Below are 25,752 nucleotides of genomic sequence, written 5' to 3'. Positions count from 1 at the left end.
TAGAAAATAAATAACTTAAAAGAAGTTTTAAAAGACTGGACTATTCTGTTAAAGACAGAGTATCAGGGTCAATGGCAATTTTCAAAATAAAGGACTTCAAAATTTTATGAGAAATTAAATAAAAAATAAGGTAAGAGAAAATCAGTCTGACTGTTCTTGGAAGCAGCGTGACTTTGCTTCAGCTCTTCCATGGAGATGAATACTGATCTGTGAAGATGAAATCAGCCTGGCAGTTTCACAAGAAAAGTATTCCTAATAACTAAATTTCTCAAAGCATATTCTGTGAAGATGCCTAGGATTTTCACCAGAATTTCTAAACAATCTCATGTTTACAACACAAATTAATTCCATCAGTTGAGATTGTTGCTCTTTTCCATAATATGAGCTCATCTTTAAATAAAACATTCGCACAAGAGGTGAGACCAACTTTACATGCTTTATTCCTTGAGCTTCCTTGGTTTAAAATTAGGAAGTTTCCAGCTCCTCAGAGAGACAGGTCTATAACACATTCATGAAAAACTTATTACACAGCCAAACCCAATCGGGTGACTGCATTGCTTAAGTAACCACAGAAGTGACACTGTTCTACTTTCACTGTCAAAAGAGTAAAATAAAATAAATAGTACCATATGAAAAGATGCAGTATTACATGCAATTTGACAAAAGAGTAAAACTAAATTGTAATCATCAGTCAGTAAAGCATCAGTTTTGCCCCAGTATACCAAGCAAAGTACTCATTTTTTTGTAAAGAAAACAAAAAAGCATTTTCTGAGATTAGGGATCAGAGGATTAGTTGTAAGATTACAGCAAGAAAGCGTATTTGAAAACTCAAAAAGATTAATAACTGATTGGACAAATAAATTAGTGCAGAGCAAAATAATTCCAAATCAAGATCAAATTTGGCACATCAGAAGATTCTCTTTATTTGAATTTGGGCATTTTAGGATGTCCAAACAAAGCACTTCCCATTTTATTAGGTCAAGTAGGAAAAATTAATTTGGGTAGCAGGCAGTTTCTGTAGCGGATCTTGATCGAGCAGGCAGCCGCTATCTACATGTTAAGTTTTAGATTCTACTGAAGCAGTGAAAAATGGAGCATCTGCATGAGATTTTTAAACATAGGTTAACACTAGCAAGACTAAAGGATTTAATTTTCCGAAGTCAGGTGAGCCCATTTCTGGACATATGTTACTGTGGATGCAGATATACATCGGTGTGCATCCAAATGCACATGCATGTGAACATCATTTATTTCTTCAAACCTCTTGTGCAAGGCAAGTATGCAACTGTGCACACAAATGTGTAACCAAAAACAAAACCTGCAACACTTCTCAGCTGAAATGTGAAGCTGCAATCTAAAGACTATTCTTACAGCCCATTACTCGTACAATCTTCTGGCAAGCATTACCATCACAATTATGGCACATATATTTCAGTTTGAAGTTTACACTTTCTACAGTATTGTCTTTCTGAACTGCATCAAATAACAGCCTTCATATTTCATTAACTCTATCGCTTTCTAAAGAGTATTAAACAATTTGGGGCATTAAAGCCTAGCTGGCCAAGTAACTCGGAACCAACTGGCTGAACAATGATTTCATTTATTCTAGCACTGTACTATCAGATACACACACAGAGCCCAATGCACAGGTGCATCTATTCTATGGCTACAAAATTAATTACCAACAGGAATAATGAGATCTGCCCTTCTACGCTGTTTTGTTTATGCAGTGCTCATTTTTCACCTTCAGCTCACCAATTTATTTGCAGTAACTATGCAACTTAACGGACTTCATTGAAAATGCTCCCTCACGCCTCTTCCTTCCAAGAGAAGATAGCAGGAAAGCCTTTAAATCATTACCAAATGCTGATTGTGCCTTACAGTTGATTAGCTGGTGTACAAGCACAGTGGCAGCAAGCTTCTACAGCTGTGGGTCTCGCTTTCTTAGAAACTGCGCACTTGTATTCTTGCTGCATTCTTAAGTTACCTCTGGGTAAATGCTGAGGAAACATTCTCAGGCTCATCATACCCATATTCACCCAGATGTTGGACTGCTGCGTTCGAGTGGCAGGCTGCTGTCTCAGGAAGAGCAGATAGCGAGGAAATAACTCTAGCTCAGGCACATTTGTTTTGCTGTTTTTGATCACCTAGTAAAGATGTTTAAAACATATTTTAGAGACCGCTGTTCAAACATATAGGAAATCCCAACAGGAGCAGGAAGTAATTGTTAAAGCAGATGATTAAAAATATAAACAATGTTTTACTAGGAGATGAGAAATCTTCTGAACTTCTTACGGGGTGTCTTAGGCAAATATCCACAGGAATAACAATTCAGTGATTTGTAAGGCCTTTTTGAAGCTTATTAGTGGCAAATTGTCAAAAGCAAACACCATACTCAGTGGAGCACAGCTTCCTGTGCCATACTATAGAAAAAACCCCCGAAATATATATTCCTGAAATATATGTGAATCTACAATGAACCTCAATAATTCCACACTGTGTATACTTCAATATAAAAGTTTCACAATTGTTGAAAAAACACGAGCTGAATAAGACATTTGTTCTGAAGTTTCTGAACTATGAGCTTGAATTAAAACCTTTGTATTGCAAGTTTGTAGACTGAAACTTATGCTGACAAAAACAGCTGAAACTACCCCAGAATACGACTTGCAGCTTTTCAGTCACCATTTTTACAAAGATTTTGTAGATCCGTGCAAACATAGGCATACATAAATGGCAGGAATGTTCACTATTTTTGTGACCATGTGAAGCAGGAGAAAACACTCCGTTTAAGATGCGAGAAACAATAAAATGCACTGAAGTAGCATTCAGTTACAACAAAAGCAATATGATGACATTTTCTGGAAAAAAACAACATAATAGTCCCTTACTGTGGGGTGGGAAACTGGGACTGTAAGTGCCTGTATAGATGGTAGTAAGTAATCAAATGGGCTTTAAGAATTCAAGTGCTCAGATAACCAAGGGTCAAAGCGTTGCTTAATTATGGACTGTAAAGCTACAGCTTACATAGGTAGTATTTATATTTTTCTGCAGACAGGATATCCAAACTAAAATTCTCTCATTCTGTATAGATGTCTCTCTTCTAATGACCCTATTGCAAATATCTCAAGCACATTAGTTTATGTATAAAGAGATGTGGCCTTTCCTGTATCACGAAAGGTGTTGTTTCCATGGAGAATGTGTGGGAGAAAGGTAACAGAAGCCAGTGATTTTTCACTGTAAAATAATTACCACTACTATGGCTAACAGACCAAATCATCAAAAATCATACAGCTAACTCTCTCCATTTGTGACACTGTGTACTTGCAACACCAATCACCAAATCTCTATTGCTACCATTAAAAAATAAAAAAAAAAATTAAAAAATCCCCTCACTTCCTTTTTTTAAGTGTTGTTCCTATAAGAGACCACCTGACACAGAATAAACCAACCACTATACGGAATAAATATACTCAACAGAAACTGAAGAAAGTTCCCAATGTTTCTAAGTGAACAGACCAAATTACATTCATTTTTCTTGCCTCTAACATCAGCCTACTTCTCTATAAATTCAGTTTTGATAATTCAAGGCATGCCAGCTTTAGCTCCAAATGATTATGACCTGTTAATTGTTTTGCAATATTACACACAGAGAAATAGAGAGATAGCTCAATAAATTGTGAGCAAATTGTATGATTCAACAATGGCTACTGCTATATAATTACTGCTTCTCTCTCACAAACAGTTACTGTTTTAACTGCAACCAAAAAAAAAATATCTCATTGAGATAACACAGACTATTGGTCCACTTAGTCAATTCCTTTTAATATATGGCACTTCCATATTTGAAAATTATATTCTGCAATACATTCCGCATTGAGCCCCAAATGAATTTTTATTAAATATTTTACAGCTTTAATATATAAAATACTAGTGTTAGTTACAAAAAGTAACTTTGGTTCTTCAAGGTGTTTTTTTTTTAAATAAACTGTTATGCAAAGAAGTACAAATACCACCTTATCTTTGATAGGCTCTTGCTAATTAGTTAAATTTTATTACAAGGCTTTAAGTGACTACAGGTAATTAAATAATTGTTGATATAAAAATGCAGTATTACTGATTTATAAATACATTTTTCTTACACAATTAAACACTTCTGTTAATTGTCTGTAAAACTATTTCACAATTTTATTGTGATTCATTGGCTTTTCTGCTTACTATCAAAAGTAAGAAATGTGAAAATTCAATACATCTGAATTATTTCCTGACAAATAAGTATTCCTCAAATTTGGAGAAGTGTTACTGATTTTGTGCAGAAGGAGAATGGTCATCACTTGCCTCACCAGTAAGATTTTCTGGTACTCATTAGAAAAAATGCAAGGCAATTATCATAATACTAGAAGAAGAACGACACAAAAGAACTATTTATTTTTAACAAACGATCTGCTCAAAATAACAACTGGTATTCCTATGGTCAAAATATATAATACCTGCAACAAAATTCAAAGCTGAAGAATTAAAACAAGATGGGACCAACTGGATGAGCATATCAGATGAGATCCCTTTTGGTGAGGTCTTTGCTTTTAGCACAGAATACAGTTGACCATGATTGTGCTAATGCAGCCTTAGACAATAGATGCCAATTCACTTTTAGCATCTATTTCTTGAGGAATTACTTATGATAAATGCTTTATTGAAAAACCTTTGACTAAAAGCTGTACAATTTCACCAGTCTGTGCAGTACTCAAAAGCTGATATGCTCATACACAAATTCTTTTTAGGAATAACTACTCCTGCAGCTTGTAGCTACAGCTCAGAAGCGCTTCTGAGCAACCATTTTAACAAAGAAAAGTCTTAGTTTTCTTCACTGGGATCACCTATTGCTATCTGCTTTTTAGATCATCACCAAATGTTTTCTATGACACTGAACTTGAAGGACAGCAACTGTTAACTTTCCCCCGCTTCCTGAAGTTGTGAGAAAGGCAGGCGTTTTCAAAGCTGCAGGTGTCTCAGTTTTAACACTATTGTTTTTGCAGAACAGTTGAAAATTTATCTTGGCTTTTAAAGACGAGTGTTTTGATGCCAAGTCTTTTAAACTGATCTCAAGTCTACTTTTGCCTGCTTTAGTAATCATGATCATTTGAGCAGCATTTCTGTCCTCTTGCAGTATCTCCTGGGGATTATCTCCTGGGGATTGTGCCGCAAACCTCCTGGTAAATATCCACAACTTTCTATCCATGTCCATTTCTGAGACTGCTTTTTCCCAGCTTGCTCTTCAAGACTTTTCATTTAGACTACCCATTTTGAATGAAATGGGAGATGACCATAAAAGATTACCTTGTGCAACTGGCAGAAGCTTGGACACATTAGGTTGTTTGTATTATCTTGGAGGTTATGGCAAGTTAACAGCATCTATAATCACAACTTACCGGCCTGGGCAAGGACAGATTTGCTCCATACCAATGGTAAAGTGCTCTCCAGACTGGTTCTGGTACCATTATGTAGTCCTTTCCTTCAATCAGTTGTGGAGATCGCTTTAATCTTCCACCCTCCATTGTTAACGATGCAGCCTTTAAACAAAAAGAACTTTGTCAAATCTCAAGTGGAAAAAATAGCATGTAGCTGCAATGATTTTAATTCATGATCACAGAAGGCTTTTTAATTATTCAAAAAAATTTAAGCAGCAATTTGCAACTGCTTTTCACACTGAAAGATGGTATTTAAATGTAACAATAATTAAAGCTCAAGTTTCACTATTTACTATTTCTCTAAGTAGTTGTCTGGTATAAAATTCGTACTATGTTTCTTTTGTCACCTATGCTGACAACTCATATACTGCATAGAGAAATCCAATCTATGCTCATCATTGATGGTGCTGGGCTGTGTTTTATATTTTGTTTGCATAAACACTGGGAAAACTGTCAGTTTTGTTTTACTATTTAGTTAACTATTTTCTGTTTTTATACAACAGCAATAAATACTTGTATTTAGATTGAAAATACTGAAGTGTTTAATCACTAAAATATTTTAAACTTAATGCTTAAAGCTGTGTTTTCATATGTCTTTTTCATTTATAAGTCTTGTTTAAGAACATTTTGAATACTTGTCTTCCCACAAAACACTCAGTAGTAGTAGCCTCAGAAGAGGAACAGAATTTTTTCCTCTTAAGAGTAAGAAACTCAAATTTCGTTATATATTAGCACTTCTTCGTCATGTAAGTAAGCCACTAGCTGAAAAAAAACCCACAAACATAAAAAGCTGTGATAGAAGTATGCTAAAAGATACTTTTCCTACATTGACATCACTCAGATGTATTTACCTTCACTGGTTCTTGTGTTACTAGGGGTTGGTTATCAATAGCTCCTGGTTTCTGAGGATTAAGCTGTAGCAAAGTACTCCCATTGGTTCCAAGGAAACACTGGTTATTATTGTCCGAAGTATTATGCTGCCTAGCAAAGCATACATCAGTCCCTGGTGTGCCAGGGTAAAGAGTATCTGTAACAGAATACAAGGAAAAAAAATAAAAATCCTCTGTTTCAGTTCATGACTCCATAAACCATACATGAATGAGTTAAATTCTTGTATCCTTTTTCTGTTTGTTTTTAAAAAAAGATTGTTGAAGAAGTTTGCTATCCTTCACACTTCAGTGAAACTTGCAACTCTTCCAAACTACAGAGTGGCAAATTACAGAGTGACAAATTATTGTCAGAAAAGGTGACGAAGAGGATATATGATATCCAAATACCAAAGCAGATTATCTACACAAATACCTGTTTGAAAATAGCTTAACTAGGTTTGCCGGTACAAATGTGTTTAGCATCTGCTCATTATCTGTTGTTTGAATACCAGACTCCTGAAAATCTTGTATACAAACCTGAATATATATGAAATAATGCCCAATTTTTATTTTTTTGTCCTTGAAAAAGAAGATGTTTATATTCTGATAAAATCTCCTTTGGTTATGCAGAACACTAAATCTAAATTTCATGTTAATAAAAAGAACAAACTTATAATGTAAAACTTGTCTCCCTTCCTGCCCTTCCTCTATCTTCTCCAACACCCACCCCAAAAACAATCACAGTAATTTATCTATTTTAAATTGAAGTTACAGTTTTAAGACACAGATTTTAAAATACCAGATGCAACATTCAGCTGTCTTGTAAGAAAAAACCCAACATCTCAAATTCTCACAAGAACAAAAATCTCTTCTTTCAAAAGATGGCTCCTAGAATCTGCATAAACTCATTTAGATCACATGCCCGGTAAAATTGTAAGCATGCTTTTCCGATTTTTTTTTTCCTGCTTCTTTCCTCTTTGTAGTATCTGAGGTCATCTCGTTGGAAGACATAATACAATGCCCAATTAGGTATGACCTAGAAACAACTTAATGTGAAGAGGGGGGAAAAAAAATCCACTCAGAAAATAAATGATAGGAGAAAAACCATCTTGAAAGCAATTCTGGAAACTACTCATAGCATAAAAGATGAATTGCTGTTTAAGCAAAACTGTTTCTTGTTTATCCACCACAGACTAAAAAATCCTAGTAATTCACCAACGTCCACTTGTAGGCCACTACTGCAATCTAAACCATGTTATCTTTTCGCCTGGAGGAATCTATGCGGCATGTAGTTTTCTCTAAACCTGTTCTACATTAAACCTCCAAGGAAATAAGATGTTATGCTTACTGCTGCTAGTAGTCTCTGAGGCTTCTGATGCAGTAGAAATATTATCTGAAAACTTTTCTTCTGTTGCACTGAAGTAATTAAGACCTCCCATTTTGTCTTCTCCCTGTTCTGAAGTATTGGCTGCAGCAGCTATGAGCGAATTCTTACCTCCACTCAAGACAGACGAAGGCTCTATCACAACAGGGTTTGCATCCTAAAATTGGTAGGAAGTAGAAAAGTTAATTATAAGCCGATATCAAAGACATTTAGCACCAGCCAAACCAATCACCAAAATTCACAGCTGCATGACCACTTTTGTATATCACAGTGCGCATTATAGGAAAAAACATTTTCTACACCTACTGATGAAAAAACTGCAGAAACTAACAGTCAAAATTGTTAAACCAACTGAATAAAACTCTGCCGTACAATATAAAAATGGTGAAATACCAGAATTATTTTCTCTATCTAGGTACATAAAAAGACAACCATTTTAGACAGCTGTAACTAGACTAAATATTTGAAGATTTGTCGTTGTTGAATTTCATGGGATTAAATGAGAACAGCTAGCACAAGATCAAAAAAAACCCCATGGTTTCCTCAAACCTGCAACAATTTAGTCTTCCCTAACTTTGTTTTGAAACAAAGTTCCTTCGTCTCCTTTGGAGAAAAGAATTTGCAAATGCAATCTGGCTCACACTTAGGCAAAATATAAGTGGAGAAAAAAAAAAAATATATCTGTGTCCTCCACCAAGAGTGTAACTTGCCTGCCCAGTACAGACAACATGTAAGAAGAATCCTACTCAATTTATAGCACCAGTCACAACGAGAAACAGCAAGAAATGAGAAAACAGAAAAGGGTATTAACTGAGCCTTAAGAGAGGAAAGAAGAAAATCCACGCAATAAACATCACTATAACAACACTGAAAAAAAGGGATGTTTCCTGATTTATTTGTCCCCTATTTATCATGTAACTAAACATTATATCTTGTCAAATTACAAAACTGTGCATTAAATTGAGATGTATAAAATAAGGCTAAAATGTATGTTGGAATTAATGTAATAATTTCTAGAGTTTTACGGAAATTCTGAGTGTCCTCTTTGCTCAAGAGGCAGACAGAGTGACTAATGGCATTGTGCTATTATGCAAAGGATTAGGTATGAAACCATGTGCACAGCTGAGTGCTTATACTATGACGAGGATTAAATTAACTAGTATTTCAGGTATTTAAGCCATCATTTGTCCAATTCACTGTGCACAAAGAAAAACTAATTACATGGTTAGTTAATGCATACACTGCAGTTTTCTGAGTATTTTTAGTTATTTGATTTTATAAAACAACTCAAATACTTACATGATTACTTATCACTATATAAAAAAACCTTTTGAGAAATAGTTTATTTCCCTTGTGTAACCTGCAAAAAGTATTTATCACCACCTCAAATTTTATTAAATACGTTTTCTTTTGGGTAAGTTCATAGCCATGCTTTAACTTAAATATTTTAGTTGGTGGGTAGTAAAAAGCACCCTAGAACAATACCCTTTTAGTAGGACTGCTTTGATCACCATCAGGTACTGGACTACTATTCTCCATTGCCTATAAATCCAGTTATACCAATTCTCTCCTTTATTTTTCCAGAAAATACAGTGTGTATTTGTGGCCTAAGTGAAGTCAAAACCAAAACAGGTAGCTCTATTATCAAATGGATCAAAAGACTTAATGGGAGCACTACTGTGAGACTGTATTTTTATTCAAAAAATATTTTGACATGCAGGAATGATGAAACAAAGTACAGGAAGAGATGACAGTTTAATGAGATTATAGTGAAAAGCTCACCATGTGACAATGATTCAGCAAAACAATTATTTTCCACTAAGAGACAGGAGTTGTTTGATTTCAAGCATTATTGGTTAAGCAGTCATTGGCTGCAGACTTTTTTTCCATCAACACATTCACAGAAACCCTTACTCAGTATATAGTAGTATTATACTTACGTATTTGACATATTCTTTCCACTGGTGCCACCACGGCATTGCAATAAGAAACCAGCTGTGCCCTGGCTGAAGACCATACCTGCTTTCTCTTTCTAACCAGCCTCTGTACGTAAAGAACAAACAACATGAAGTATCAGTTGAAACAAGGAAACTACAGTCCTTTTGAAAATATTCAAAGGTGATTCTGAAAACCATTTAAGATTCTGAGCAAAACACGCACCTAATAATCTGTCCTTCCTCTTCTGGAGTAGCAGGTCGTAGCCCCAAAACTATATGACACACCTGGAAAAAGAAAGTAATTCTTATTAAGAACTACACCACTATGAAACAAACATTAGGTAAACACAAGAAAAGAACAGCTAACGAAACCATTCAGAAAATTCTTTTCAATTATATAGCAAGACTACCTAAAATTGAACAAATCACTAAAAAAGAAGTGTTTTGATTATGATATTCACAACCTGTTCCCTCTATTACGACAAAAATACCAAGAATATCAAAAGCCCCAAGACAAATTAAGGTGAACAGAAAATGAATTTTCATTATTTTCAGGTCTGAAGCACATGCTATGAAAGATCACAGCAACTGACACGGATCAGACATACAAAAAGTTAAGATGCCTGTACGTACTGGAGAGAGGTAATGAGAAATTGGGAGATTACAAGATATTAGAAGAGGATAAGCTGAAGGTTTAAAATAAAAAAAATGCAAAGGGGAAAACTGGGGAGAAGTGGTTATAAAAGGGACTGAAAGGAAAACAAGCACATGAAGAGACTGAGGGAGAAGTTTAAAGCAGGCCAACGAACCAGTCAACACTGAGAATGCTCTCAAAATTGTAGAACACTCTCTGAATGTCTGATGCTTTTTCCTTCTTTTTTTTTTTTTTTCCCGTCTTGAAACAAACACAGAAGGCACCATCCCCTAGATGGCTGCCTGATCTGGGTGGAGTTTTATTCCGAGTACACAACAACAGCAGTCCCTGACGGGTAATATATTACTCCTCTCTTCCCAGTGAAACCATCCTGGCCTTGGCTGCAGCAATGGCTGGGGCTGGTTCTCCCAGCAGCATCCCAGCCACTGGGCAAGCAGCAGGGAGCAGAGGGGAACCGACTCTGCAGGGGTCTTTGTTTCCCATTGCAGGAGGAGGGTCTGCTGTCTCGTCTCTGAGACTGTTTTCAAATTGGTTGCTGCTCATAACATGATTTTTAGTCTTTTCTTTATGTCTCTTTTGAGGCTATCAATTTGCATCTCAGCTGGAAATTTCTAATGACTGGTGAGATATCTTATTTAAATTTATATTACAGTGTGAGAGACCATTCCACATTCTGAATAAAACAAAGACTATTAGCTGCTGGGAAGCAACAGATTTTCCAGCACACACAACACAGCTGGCTCTGACATTTCTTTTTAAATTCATGTAACACTGTGCTAGTATCAGATTCTTCATATAAACTAAACCCGCTACAAATAAACCAATTTGTTGACAAGCCGTCCAAGGCACTCTACTCAGACTACTTAGCTTCTCTTGTCTGCAGATGAGACACACAAGCTCATGACAGCTCAAATGAATGCCCAGACAAATCAATGGCAGACTCTGTCCTGCACGAGTATGCTGTTGAGCCCGCAGCATGAGAGTGCTTCATAAGATAAAGTTATCAAAGGAAATAAAAATCTAAAATGAAAATATAGCAATTTTCTGCCAGAGAAAAAAATACTGTAAACGAGACCTCCAACAAGCAATGTGTAACAATGGCAACGTGTAATCATCATTAAGACAAATATATTAAATGTTCATTCATTCTACTTCAGTATTGCATAGCTACTTGTTAGTTCATCAATATTAAGTTCTGATGATGGATAAGGATAAGGATATATAATGCTAGACAGTCCAAAAATAAAGACAGCCCTTCCTGAGAAGGTTGCTGTGTAAGCAAAACCTGATGCAATTAGAGATAAAAAGAATTTTCAGAACTTTCTGATTTTATTCTTTTCAGCTGTGGTGCAGCTGATGGTCTTCGAGTACTCTCACTCAGTCACCCTTAACTTCTTTACAAAGAATAGTTCAAAACACAATTTATAAAGTAGTCTAGGGTTATAAACGGGAGAATCAGGAGTATGCTAGTCAGACATCCTCTCACAACAATTTAAAAAAAAACAAAAACAAAAACAAAACCCACAGCTTCCCTCTGATGAAGTATTTTTCTGGTACAATCTGCCTCATAACTAATCAAGTTTCATTGGTAACGTGAGAACGGAGCCCACCAGTTCTCCCTGGCCATCCCTGGAAGAACTGAGACTGTCATACAGGGCTGGAGGTGAACATTAGATTAGGACAAATCTTCAATGCTCCATCATTATTTATTACCATTATTATTATTATTATTTAAACTCAAAGTATCAACCTCTATGGAAAATGGGTAAGGAACAAACTGCAGTGAACGAAAATACTCTCAGGGGGTCATTTTCTGCACAAAGTGAGCCAACACTAAAATATGACTGTTTTAAGAATTTACAAAAATCTAACTCAAGCTTGATTACAACCAAATCGTATACACACTTAATCCTCAGCTTTGCAACACAATAGTGATATGAGATCACAGCTTTCAAGGACTGCTTCATTAAGAAAGCAACAAAAGGTTCCTTAAACGGCGTTAACCAAAAATGTGAAGGGAAAGCAGTTGTAGAATTACTGATACCTTTTCTCATTTCCTGTGTCACTTCCTCAGCAAAGATTTCCAGGAACAATTGTTTAAGAACACAGCCTTTTTCTAATGAAAAATATAACTGCTGATACACTGGATATTTCATTTTATGAACAGTATTGTTTATAAACATTCACTTTATCAAATTAGGCTTTAGGCATCTCCATACACTGAAAAGAATAGTAATCAAATAGAGAATCATTCCATCAAGGTAATGCACAATTGCAAAACCACATAACTCAGTGAAATAAACAAAACCATAAGCACGTTAGCACAAATGCTGATGCTGCAATTCATGGCCACGCAAAAAGCTCATGAGTTAGTGACCACAATTTTCAAGTTTAAATTTCCTCTAAACATACCTGAAAAAGCAGATTTAAAAATTCATTGGCAAGTGCACTCTTCACACTCCATATCTGGTAGTCCTCCAGAGTCAGGTGTCCAAGCTTAGTTGAAGGGAAGAGAATGGAAAGGGAAAGGAAAAAACCATCAAGCTATTAACCTATTTCTATTAAATGTGTCATTACAAGGCATGACAAAGCCAGTGATTTGACAAAAATTTGCATCTACCACTGATAATAAAATTTAATCCAATGAAAGAAGATAAAACAAGTTTTAGCATAACACATGTAACCTAGAAAACCAAAAAGCTTTGAGAGTACAGAGGACAAACTACACACAGGCTGTAACCTTTGCTCCAGCTCTCCATCATTCAGATTTAGTACTCATGCTCAACTGCAGTAGTCATACCTTCCCACACCACGAAACCATCAGAAGCAGTATGTGACTGGTCAGGGCAATCACTTTGCACGAAACAAGACTGAGACAATCTAAGACTCTGATTGTCCAAATAAGCTCTGCATATACAGATACTTGATCCATTCAGAAACCCACCATCTTCCTCTGTGGGCTGGGAAAAACTATTTTTGATCATCAAGTCCTTATGATCTTACCCTACAACACAAGTCCTATTGATTCTTAATCACTTGCAAAGTTACAGTAGTGTTACCACTGACAAGAGTCAGAGGACCTTGTGATTTTCAACCATACAGTGAATGGATCAAGCTAAATTGCTTATACTGTAATATAATTTATAGCCATTTTTACAGTAGTGGCAGTTACTCCACCTCTTCTTACAGACCATTTTCTCCAGAGTTCACACAGGTCAAAGCTAACATGCAAAGAGAGGTTAAACAATTTATGTAATTACTGCACCATCAGCTCTTTCCATCACTACATTCATGATGCAACTATGAAAGATATTCTGAAGACTTAATCTTCTTTCCCAACTCTTTGTGGAAAGAAGACTGCTATACACTTCCTTATAAATGACCCATTTAAAATAAACAAATAATAAAAACCTCAAAGGATGAAAGAAAGAGCTCACTGAAGCCATATTTTCTACTGCTTTGGCAATGAAAAAATTATAATAAAATATTTGCCCACCACTTTGTTGGAGTACAAGCAGGCAATACAACTATTCAAACAAGTAATTAAGCATTCCTAGACATTCTTTAAAGTTTTTCTTAAATTACTTAGTTTCCAGACACACATCTTAATTAGTGAAGTAAAGGATGAAATAATAGAAACAACTTCCACTATATTGTTTGCAGATGGTATCTTGAAAAAGCAAGAACTTAATTAAAGATTTACACACAGCTAACTATAAAGCACAATATAAGCTACTAAGACTTTTTTCTGTGTGTCATGACAGTCGTGACATGTCTCCATAGTTTAATGGATACTTAGGTCTGAAACAATATCATCATACTAGTTCACTGGTTGTATATAATGATACTGCAAACAAAGTAGTTTGAAAATGATAATGCATAAGTTACTACTGAATTAATACAGTTCTGTTCCAGCACAGGAGGTGTCTTTATACAGCATAAAGTATAAGGTAAGTTAATGCATTACCCCTTGTTTCACATGAACAATGATCTTGCAAAAAAACCAAACAAACCACAAAACAAAACAAAAAACCAACCACAAACAGTTTCTCTAGAACAAGTCAAGCATCAGATTTAAAACTGGTATTAATTATGCATAGCAAAGCCTTGCAAACAGTATATGCTTCAAATTAATTTCATCTGGATATGTATTTTTGGTTTAGTCTCACGTATAAAAATGGCTTATAAAATTGAAACATGTTCTTTCTCTCACAGAACATGGAAAATCTTAATGGAAAACTGACATTTCTTGAAAGAGATTTTTCTATTGACGCATCTGCTTTAAAGAAAGCACAAGATTTTACTTTCTTTTTTATAAATCAACTGAAGATACTAGGGTATAAAAGTGACAAAGAAACAAGAGCAAATTCCTACCTTTGTGGTATCATGCATATTCAAAATATCTTCTACAATTTCAGATAAATCCATGTTCAATTCCTTAGCAAATAAAGGATTAGAAAACAAGAGTTAAATTCTCACAGCACTCTGGAGCTGCATGTGTTTAAAATAAAAAATGTAACTGTAAGAAATGTTGATGATACCTCTATATAATTCACAACTGAGTGCTTCCAGACAGTTGCACTTCTGTACCTAAAGTTTCTTTATATGAAACAGACTACATTATAGTCAAATCATTCTGATTTGGTTAATGGCAGGTCAAAGTTAAGCGAGGCAAGTTACATCCAGTTATCAATACTCCTAAGCTAAAGTAGTTCAAAAGGAAGCCTGTATTTCACTGAAACCAAACAACATTCACATTCCTACTTTTGAGGATGACTTTAAGGAACAGAAGCAAACAAATAAAAACCAAAATAACGTACAGGTATTTTATCAGTACGGTTATCTTTCCAGACTTCCAAAAGTGCAACAACCATTTCTTTAAGTTCAGTGCGAGACAACACACCATCCCGGTCAATGTCAAAAACCTTGAAGCAAACTGAGAAAAAAGGAAATTACTTTTTTATGTTAGAACTACACAACAACTACTTTTTTATTTCTTGCAGAACGTAAGTCTGCAGAGTCACAAGAACATGATTTAGTGCTGACAGTTTTGATGAGGCAGGATGCATGTGTGGTAGTGAGGAAATGGAGCAGCTGTGTTTAATAAACTGAAATCTAGATTCCTGCAATTCTGTGCTGTGTTTTCTAATGTGACATAGCAGGGAACATATGTGCATCCAGAAATTTCCAGTGAATGATAGCTTTTAAGTTGCAGCAATATGGCTTTGGAAAAGTATGGCACAAAGGTATTTCAAAACACAAGAATCTTGCAGGGAGCCAGCTGAAAACCGAACAGTAAGCACGCCAGAACATGCTATTAACCACAAGACAATCAAATAGGACATTCACTTGATATAACATATAATGAATAAGTAAGTGTTTGCACTTTCTATACTGAAATACACATTTCAGCATCACAATGCAGGACACTGCAAAACAACTTCTGAAATATATTTTTTTCCCTGAAACATGTTGATAATTTATATGAAGCTATGAATAAGTTATAATACATACAGAATTATGTTTCATCATTATTGATAGAAGGAAGCCCTGGTATTTAAAAATCCTTTAATTTTTTAACTCTTAAAGTCTGTCACCTTTCACAGACACACACTTGTTCAGCGGAAAATATTTCTAAAAAGGTGGAAACAACTAAACTTCAATGCTCAAACCAAAAAACTTCTCTAAAATTAACAGTTAACATTTTGCATACTTACACTTTTGTCTTTCTGCCAAGGGTCCCCTGCAACATGCTGAGAGCCCACAGGAAATTTCTTTAAAATCTATGTGATTGTCTCGGTTTTCATCAAAAGCATTAAACAAACCTGCAAACCACAAAAGCATCTCCTGTTACAGCATCTGGCTGAAACAGCTGACAATCATACTTTATATTTACATGAAAGGTTAATTGTTAACATCTGCAAAAAGAAGTATAAACACTTATGATTATAACTAATTCTTCTAAGTGTAATAAAGATATTTAAGCACTACTAAGACCATTTTTAAGGTGAATTAGATCACTCATGTATGGATAGACAAAGCCAGGGGCTGGGTCAGGGATGGAGGTGGGGGGGGAAAATGAAGAACTCTGAACCTTATTCTCACACCTTCCTCATAATGCCTGATTTATAGACAGTACATCTAAACCAGTATGGCCAGGACAAGCATTTTACAAAAGCTAAAGGACCAAAATAGCAAAAGGTACTCAGATGCCAAATGCTTCTGCTTTTCCAAAGCACCTGATAGAAACTCCTATGAAAATCACTGAATACCATTACAAATCTGGCCCTAAGTGAGTGAGCAGTTTTAGTTACCAGTCTTCAAAGGATTTAAGAGTTCTATTCATTCAGCACATACTTTTTTTTTAGCCCATAGATATTTTTTTGTGTGTGACAATGACTCAGTTGCACTATCCACAGAAGACATACATAATGACCAGAAGCTGATCAAGTTTAAGTTTCCCCATAGCACCTGTGTAAATTTCTATCATTAAGTAGATAAAACACACTTAAAAGCAAAAGGATGTGGGGATATATCCCTATTGAACTGAACATATGTTCTGGTGTTTTAACAGATTGCATCCACTGCAAATAAATTTCCCATCTTCTAGTTACTGCTGCCACTTGTCAGCAAAGCTGACCATTCAGTGACAAAAAATTCCCACTCTAGAACTGCAGACAAAAACTAGCTGTAAGCAGAATGTTACTTCGTGTCCTTAAGTTGTGCAGTAAATGGCAATTAAACAATTGCAACCTCCAGTTATTACCAGAGTGGCTTCAACTTGAAAGACCAGCTTGGTTATTAATATGTCTGCATTGCAACATACACATCTCCTGAACAAAATCTTCCTTAACTTACACTATAGGGAAGATCATTTCATTGACAGCATGATACAACTTCTGACTTGCATGCTGAATTGGCATTTCAGAGATGAAACACGTTTGTCAGTTTTGAAAAGGTCTCCTATTTTATCTCATTCAAGGACAGCAGTACATTTTGTCACTATAGAATCTTAAGGAACCCAGTGAAAAGATTTAAGCAACTACAGGGCAAATTATACAACCAAGTTCAACAAATTTCCTGACAACTAACAACAATGTAACACACAGAAGCATCACTTCTTTGGTCATTCCAGATTTCCCAACAAACAGAGATTGCTCAGGTCTCTTGTCTCATTTTCAAACATTCAGAACTCAGTGAAATGAACTCTGTAATTTAAACTTAAAATAGATTTTAAACCAGGCCCCCTTTTAAAGCTGTAGAATTTGTACATCAGTAGACCATCAGGTACTGAACACCACAGCATCATCACTTCCTTGTACATTTGACCAAATTTCCATACCTTCGCTCAGAGATGGATGAATAGGAGGGGAAACTAAGGGGGCAAATGTTTCTAAATCAAAACGTCCAGTTCTTGATTGAGCTTTTAGCAGCCAGTATCGTTTTTCGAGATCGATGATGTCAGATTCTTCCACTGTATAAACAACAGAAGTAAAATAATATTTTGGTAGTATCTGGACTGCATTAGAATTCAGTACCAAATAAAAATGCAGCATTATTTTGTCACAAAGAGAAAAATTATGTTAATCCTTTTTTTATGCCTGACACCTGCATATAAAAATTAAAAATATGAGCAATAAAGGTCCAATATTACCTTCTTTATCTACAGAATCATTCACCATCTAGGAGTTCAACATTAAAAACACATCATCACAAGCACTTAGAAATAAAGAAATGAAATCCCATTGCTAAAGGCTCCACAGTCTTCATTTTCACATATTTCTTCCTGGTGAATTGAACAGGTAGATTTTATGTGCAAAATCTTACTTTCCCAAGGTATCCAGTATTCAAGTCTTCTAAAAGGATGTGAAGTAGCATTTAAAAAAAAAATCCCAGAACTTTTTTAGAATAATAAAAAAAAAAATTAGTACTTGGCTGCTCTTGAAGAATTCCTATTTGAAATTTTTAGCCTTCTTATACAATAATAAGGCTAAATTATAATGTGACATTTAAACACTGTATCTCAGCAATAATTTTTTCCAAATATAGAATAGCTTGTTTTACTTTATTATTTATACTACAGATGCACTTAGAAACCCAGTCAACATTGGGCAGTGATTATACAAACCTAGAAGACACTTTATACAGAGGAATTTACAAGCTAATTTAAAGAAGGGGGAAAACCCCAAACCCCAAAACCAGCAATGAGGAAAACAAGGTGCTAAGTAAAGGTTAAAAAAAAAAAAATACAGAGGAAGAACTTGTGTTTTCTTTCAAAACATTACATACAAACATCAGTCTCCTTATGCTTTATCCTTCAAATAAAATAAAATAAAAAAATAAATATTAAAAAATCATTACATTTCTGCTCAACAATACTTTTAACCTTTTTACATATGCAAGTGTGTCAAAACACTGCTTTAGGTCAGTGCAAATTAACTGGTTCTCAAATAGATATGTAATGACAAAGCTGTCTATATTAAGAACCACTACGTGTGATCCCATTCCCAGATGGTTCTGAGCCTTTAAATCCACGCCAGCTTTCTAATAGGTTTAACTTGAGCTATTTGGCCTGGTTTAGTCTATAGAAACAATAATAATCCTTTAAGGCTTAACAACAGAAGAGACCCAAAAAGAGTTGTATGTCAAATTGAAATTTTATTGATTTATTTTCTTATTTCTGTCATTGAGATTAGTAATTTACTGAGAATAGTAATTTAGCCTAAAAAAACCAACACAAAAAACAAAAGCAAAAAAACCCAAACAAAACAATAAACATGAACTAGTTGTCATTACCCAGCAGGCAATTCATATAATGCATCAAAACAAAAATACCATACCCTTATCAGCAGAAAGTTTGGGAAAATTTTAATGAAAGATTAATAACTGAAGCAGAGTTGAAGAAGTGGAAGGGGTTTGCAACTTCCCGCAAAATATTTTTAGCCAGTCTAACTAGAAAAGTCACATCAGTGAAAACATCCTCCCTTCCCTCTGCCCATTCCGTACAATCACTAGACAGCCTTGTGTGCAGAACCCCCACAGCCACGCTGGCGTCCTAGGGTCGGTCGCATGAAGCTAATGTAACTTCAGGCTGTGCGGAGAAAGTTTACCTTCCCCCTTAACCCCAGGCACCTGCCGCAGCATCCTGGCTTGCACCGTTATCAGCTGTCATGCACTTACATAGTGAGATAAGAGAGCTGGTCCAGAAGGAAAACCGAACTGTATTCCTTTCTCCTCTCCTCCTCCTTCCTAGATGAATCGATTCCCTTGTCTGCTTTACCATCTCCTGGCTCTGGGTCATGTTGTAATCAGAATGGTGGAGCTGGAATGGGCCCTTTAAAGGCCACCTAGTCCCACACCACCCCACACCCCCTGGCAGCGAACAGGGACACCTTCAGCTGGACCAGGTTGCTCAGAGCCCCGTCCAGCCTGGCCTTGGATGTTTCCACAGATGGGGCACCCACCACCTCTCTGGGTAACCTGTGCCAATGTCTCACCACACTCAGCACAAAAAATTTCTGAATCTGTCCTCCTCTAGTTTAGAACCATTACCCCATGTCTTATCACTACAGGCCCTACTAAAAAGTCTGTCCTCAATACATAAGGAAGCAGGAATCTAAACATATAAAGGAAAATTATTCTACTAGAAATCAAGAAGGAGAAATGCAGTAGTTATGTCTTTGAAGATCAGCCTACAGAAATGTCATAGGTGCTTAGGACTGCCACAGATGTCAGCAGCTTCATGATCCTAAGCAGAACAGCCAAGCGACGTAGAACTGCATTTGGCATGTTCCAAGAAACACAGGGGTCTCTTCACGATTTAATGATGTACCTGCCCCAAAACGGTCAGCATGTCACCAGAGGAGAGAAAATCTACCAAAATACACTCTCACTCAGGCTTGTTGCCTCTAAAGGTATCAGGATGCTACAGTACTGATATGAAAGAACTTGCAAGACATGACATTAGGACTAGAGTACTCGTATTCCACAGGAAATACAAGGAAAAGTATATTCATGGAGTTTCAAGAACAGAAATAAACAAAAAGAAAAACAACAAATGAAAGGTAAAAGATGCTTTATGAGACAGAACCTTAAGTACACAAAGAGAATCACAGTACTATGATACTACCTAAACAACTGCATATAAAGGGCAAGTTTGTACTGTCATTTAGAAGAACTGCAAATATACATTATTACTCTCATTAGCAAATACAAAAGCATTATGCTAACTCTCCTGAGCATGAGCATGTAAATCACTTTGTTTCCTTTTAATCTACCTTTGTGACTGGGAAGAATAACAAAAGTGCTAGTTGCACTTCATTCTTGAAATGATGACACACTAAGAATATTAAAAAAAATAAAGAAGGTCACATTGTCTTTACTGAAGAGTAAATCTGCAGAAACTTGCTTTCACTGGCAGGTGCAGTATTTACTTTTAGTAATTAAGAACTGAAAGACTGTTTTATTTTCCCAGAGAACCTTTCTCAAATATCTATAGTAGAAGCTAGTTGTACTCCATTTTTTAAATTGTAATTCACAGAGAGCTTCTACACTGCTAATTTTATTGCTTTATTACATTAATCTCAGAAAAGAAAGGTTATCAGAAAGCATCTTATCTGCATTTCTGTCAAGCAGTGGTTGAAATTATATGGTCTTCTAAAAGACAAAGAATTTTCAAATAATCATCTTCAAAAGAAGAGCCGATAAGTATTAGCGTAAGTGTTACATTGATATCATAGCCAATGCAGGTCCCCTGTACTGACTTGCTGCAGAAGAGCCTAACATTTTAGGAAGTAAAACTGACAAAGTAGTAAATAATATTCTTCACACTGATTAGACTCACACAACATAGTTTAAATACAAATAAAAATGTGACAAAAGAACACTTTTTGTTCATAGTAACAATGAATAGCAGCCCACTGCAATAGTTTCACTTACACAAAATACAGAAATATTTATTGGATTAAGCACACATGAAAGTTTAACTGTGCCATTGAAAAGCCAGCTGTTACATAATGTGATTTCTACAGAGTGACCTCTTTGCTCAGAATCTTGTAAATCAGTCTCAGGATATATAGTGTACCATCTATTCCTCCATAAACCCAAGTTAAAAGAAATCTCTTGTGATTTATGATATATACATATCATCATATTTGTTATTGACGTTTAAATGAAGCATGATAAAAGCAGACTGCACTTTTATCCGAACATAATGTGTACAAAAAAAATTGCCATATTCTAGAGGGTTTACATTGGAAAGGTAAAATCTTTTATCCAAGTATAAAATTTCTTTCCTGATGCCTGTTCAAATCACAGCAGGAAGTATGAACTGGGCTTTCATTCAGTAGTTCAAATTTTAAATAATTAGGATTATTTTAAAAGACGTATCTTATATAAAATATAGCCCCAAACATCAGAACAGAGTGGCTTTCTAGGCCAGTAAGTATTAATTTTTGTCAATTAAATACAACACGATTATTTGAGGTCACATGGAAATATTATGCACCTGTGAAATTTAACCATATATATGCTATTTTAGGTCTCTCTCATCACTTGTCCATTAAAAATATGAAAAAACTTTTGGATCTTTTGGCTCTGTAAAATTATCACTAGTATTTTTTAGTTCAATCTCTAAGAATTAGACAAGTATAATCAGCGGGATAACGTCAAGTACACCTCAAGCTACAGTCTTCATATTGTAAAGGAAGAATAGGCAAACATTTTCAGTAAAAATACGTATTTGAGTAACTCTACTGAAAAGAGTTAATTTAAAACCAGCTGCCACACTGTGATTGGCAGGCAGGTTGCATGTCAATGAAAAACACTAAAAAAAGTATCCTTCATTTTAATGCCATTCCCATGACATATCCACCCTTCCTAAATATTGCAGCAAGCCATGAATAATCCTGTCTTAAAAAAAAAAAAATTAAACATGTGTTTTCATTTCAGTAACTGTTTATTACAACTCTTTATAAGACCAGAATTAACTAGGCATTTCAATATATTTTAAAACTTTCATTTCTACCCACCTATTGGTACAATCCTCTCTGGTTCACAGCAGAAGCAGCATACCATATTCCCAACATTTTAACTGAAGCTTGCTTTGTTTTACCGTTTACCATGATATCCTCCATGCAAAACCCAGTCCCCAGCTGCCGAGGGAGCCCTTCATTGCGCAACGGCTGAGTCAGAACCAGAGACCAAATGACTGAACACCAAACAGGGTTTCTGACTAAGCACACTTGTTTGTCGCTTTCAAATGAACACACTGAAGACTCTGGGACCTGGGTACTGAGAGCTGCTTTGCAAGATATAAAATAGCCTGGGAACTAAGAGGATAACAAAGTGGCAAGATGCAGATTAAGTGACACTGAGGCTTTTTCTTAGTGGCCTGGTCTGCTGTAATACTTTCATCTTTCCTTTGTCCTTATTGAAAAACACGCAGAGACACACAGAGAAGGGAATATTGTAACTTCAGCCAAGATCCTTGTTTGTGTCAGACACGACTATCCAGGTGTTTACCTAGCAGAACACAGATCACCAGTGCCTTAACATGAGAACATGTACAGAAGTAGTATTAAATACTGCAGTTCCTCTCAAAGTAAAAGTGTTCACACACTTGGAAAAAAAATAGCAGAGAATAAAATATGCTCTTAAAGGCACCTTTAATAAATCCATAACCTTCAGAATTGCTTTCTGTTGGCTTCCATGCATCATTAAGAGACGGTTTTTCAAGAGTGGATACCACAACTGAAGTGGGCAAGCACATACTTAATATCCAGACAGCCTTTTAACATGAGCAAAGTTAAGTGATCACTTCATTTCACTTCTCTTTTACAGACTCACATCTTCAGCTTACCATAAAGCCCTACAGGTTTATAAACCCATCTCTGCCAGAAAAGGTTACTTCCACAACATTCAGTTTCAATTTTATACTGTTTCAAGAAATCACTCTTCCATTTCAACCATGCTGTCTGGTTATCCAGGGCTTCTCTCATTTACTAGGCTAAATTAGCAATAACTCTATGTTCTAAAATATAATTATTGTACTGATTACACACTGTCTTAGCTGCATCTTGGTACGTAAGAGCTGTCAGAAAAAGCAGGAGCATTTTGATGAAATTTTCTGACAACTGAAGAGAGTCTCTTCAATTCAAAGGAGATTTAAGATGCTATTTAGTAAGAACTCAGTGACACAAAAACTGGGCTCCAAAAGAGTACAAATTACAGAGTCTGTCAGTTTGAAACCAGTAACATCTCTGACAAATGGGATTATTTTCCCCATGGACTGGAAACCTGAGCATGTAAGCCCCTTCACATCACAACAAAATGACACAGCCATTAAAAAAGGGCAACCACCACCTATGTTGCCGCATCAGCATCTCCAGCTGAGTGAAGGAGACCAATGAGGTCTCACCTGGAGTCAATATGACTGCAACCCAAGGCTGAGCTGGAGCGGAAGATGGAGCACCTTAACTGAAACAGACTTGAACTGGGCTCATTTTACTTTGGCAAAAAGTAAGACCTATTTTACAGGTAGGATGGAGTCAGTTTTGTTCTGATACTTAAAGAGAGTGCACACTACCCAGGGAAGGCAACAAAATGACATCCTCCAGTGGCTGCGAGCTGTGGTATTACTGAATTACCCCATTAGGACTTAAGAGTACCAGAGAAGATTAGGCATTTAGTTTGTAATTATTAAGCATGTATAATGATTTGGGGGAGTATTCCCCTATAGAGAATTTTAGTGTTAGCAGTAGTCCCTGACATGATTTATCTTTGATTTACATGCTTTACCATAGTGTTATTCAATACAATGGTTTAAAAATAAAATAGAATAAATTGAAAGGTACCCAATCATACTAAGAAACTGAGAAAATCCAAATGGCTGCTAGTTGGTCAGTACTCAGGCTCAGGAGAGACTCATATCCCTGAAACTGTTTTTTAAGAACAAAAGTCCAAGAGAAACTTAAGTTATTTTGGTAGCTTTCAAATGAAATGATTCATATTTATGATTTAAGTGAAATGGAACAAAATTTGATTAAAAGCAGTAAGTGCGTGCAGCTTCCTGTAACTTTAAAATTTCTTTTCTAATTATGTGTTGAGAAATATAATTAAAGTCATCTGCATACCAAAATAAATGTTATTTACAAATGAAAAATCAGAATTCCTTTGTTTCCCTGATAGCTTGGCTCATTAAACAAATTTAAATGGAGTCACTGATGCTTTGCAATAAAATGTTCGCTGTCTGTTCCTAAATCAATGTTAATAACTTCCACTATTTTTATCACTGCAATTTTTCATGTCCCTGACACATTATTCAGGATGTTTAACGGGAAGCCCACTGAGTGGAGGTAAGGCTTGGGAGGAGGATCTGAAGCTTGAGCCGGGAGAGGGCGTGCTGCAACCCAGCCAGAGTCCTGCAGTCAGGTAAGGAATTGCTAATTGCACCAGCAAGTTTCACAAATTAGTCTTCATTTTACAGCAGAAATTTTAAAACCTTCACTCTTTCACTGCATTCTGCTAACAGTGTTTGCCTAGGTTTACTAAACATTATTTCAGTAACTACTTCTCCCCAAAGGCAACCATTATCCTAGGTAGAAGTACTAAAAACAAGCCTTCATTTAAAGAAAAGGAACTGTCACAACAGCTCTTACTGGTTTACACATTCAGCTGTGTTAAGAATACTTCTGTACTGAATTTCGTACTTTTTGCTGACCTGATTAGACTGCAATTACTTCCAAGTGCCCAAGCATTTAACTTTACTTTTGCATCTGTTGTATGAGATTCCCATACTGTCTTGAATCACAAAGGAAATCATGGAATACATCATAAAGTATTTGTCCAGACCTGGGGGAGGCGGGTTAGTTCACCAGTTCATCTTCCTACTATCTTAAATTTCAGTTATCTGTATCTGTCATTTGAAAAGGTATCGGGCTGCAGACATTGTAACACAGCACAACTACTTTCTGGTTTTCTTATTACAACATTTAACTGAAAATAATAAAAATGCAGTAAAAATCTATCTTTTCTAGAGGTCCAAACATAACTGTATTATGAGCTTTCCAAATTTGCTTAAGGATACTAAGTCTGTTGACAGTATGCAGTTTGAAACATTTTACAGAGTCAAAAATACATGTAAGTTATGTAGTTTTCTGAAATACAATTGAAAGCTTGACCTCAGACCTGACATGCACTTGAAGATTCAATAATCACTTCAAACATTCTCAAATATTTTATTTCAGGTTTTTAATCCTAGCAATGCAAAACTTGAATTTTCACTCAGTTCTACCTTCATTACACTCAGCCAATGGCTTGTAAAAGTAAGCTATCACTAAAGAAACAGAAGACTACCAACTACTAGAAAACACTGAATTTCTCAGTAGTCTGATGCAATATACAGCAAAAGAATTTTATTTTTTTCAGAAGTTAATTTTTT

At 35.7% G+C, this 25,752-nt stretch overlaps 1 protein-coding gene across 6 annotated transcripts in view; it reads right to left on the bottom strand.

The window, feature by feature from the left end:
* Positions 1-25,752, bottom strand: part of USP32 (ubiquitin specific peptidase 32) — an 81,155-nt gene that overhangs the window by 17,282 nt on the left and 38,121 nt on the right. For 2 of the 6 annotated variants that reach the window (XM_027781352.2, XM_055795583.1), the window contains exons 6-16: positions 17,656-17,787; positions 16,031-16,138; positions 15,134-15,249; positions 14,688-14,750; positions 12,726-12,809; positions 9,882-9,943; positions 9,662-9,764; positions 7,686-7,878; positions 6,320-6,495; positions 5,430-5,570; positions 1,988-2,147 (exon numbers count right to left, since the gene is read on the bottom strand). In XM_027781352.2, coding sequence (XP_027637153.1) covers positions 1,988-2,147; positions 5,430-5,570; positions 6,320-6,495; positions 7,686-7,878; positions 9,662-9,764; positions 9,882-9,943; positions 12,726-12,809; positions 14,688-14,750; positions 15,134-15,249; positions 16,031-16,138; positions 17,656-17,787 — 1,338 coding nt within the window. Of the gene's footprint in view, positions 1-1,987; positions 2,148-5,429; positions 5,571-6,319; positions 6,496-7,685; positions 7,879-9,661; positions 9,765-9,881; positions 9,944-12,725; positions 12,810-14,687; positions 14,751-15,133; positions 15,250-16,030; positions 16,139-17,655; positions 17,788-19,493; positions 19,630-22,342; positions 22,622-25,752 lie in introns of those variants that run through there. The other 4 variants (XM_027781357.2, XM_027781355.2, XM_055795584.1 and 1 more) reach the window with 4 other exon arrangements.

Source organism: Falco peregrinus, chromosome 2, assembly GCF_023634155.1.
Source record: "Falco peregrinus isolate bFalPer1 chromosome 2, bFalPer1.pri, whole genome shotgun sequence".
In the NCBI taxonomy this organism is placed as follows: Eukaryota; Metazoa; Chordata; class Aves; order Falconiformes; family Falconidae; genus Falco; species Falco peregrinus.
Note: the sequence above shows the minus strand (reverse complement) of the source record. Positions and strands in the feature narration are given on the sequence as shown.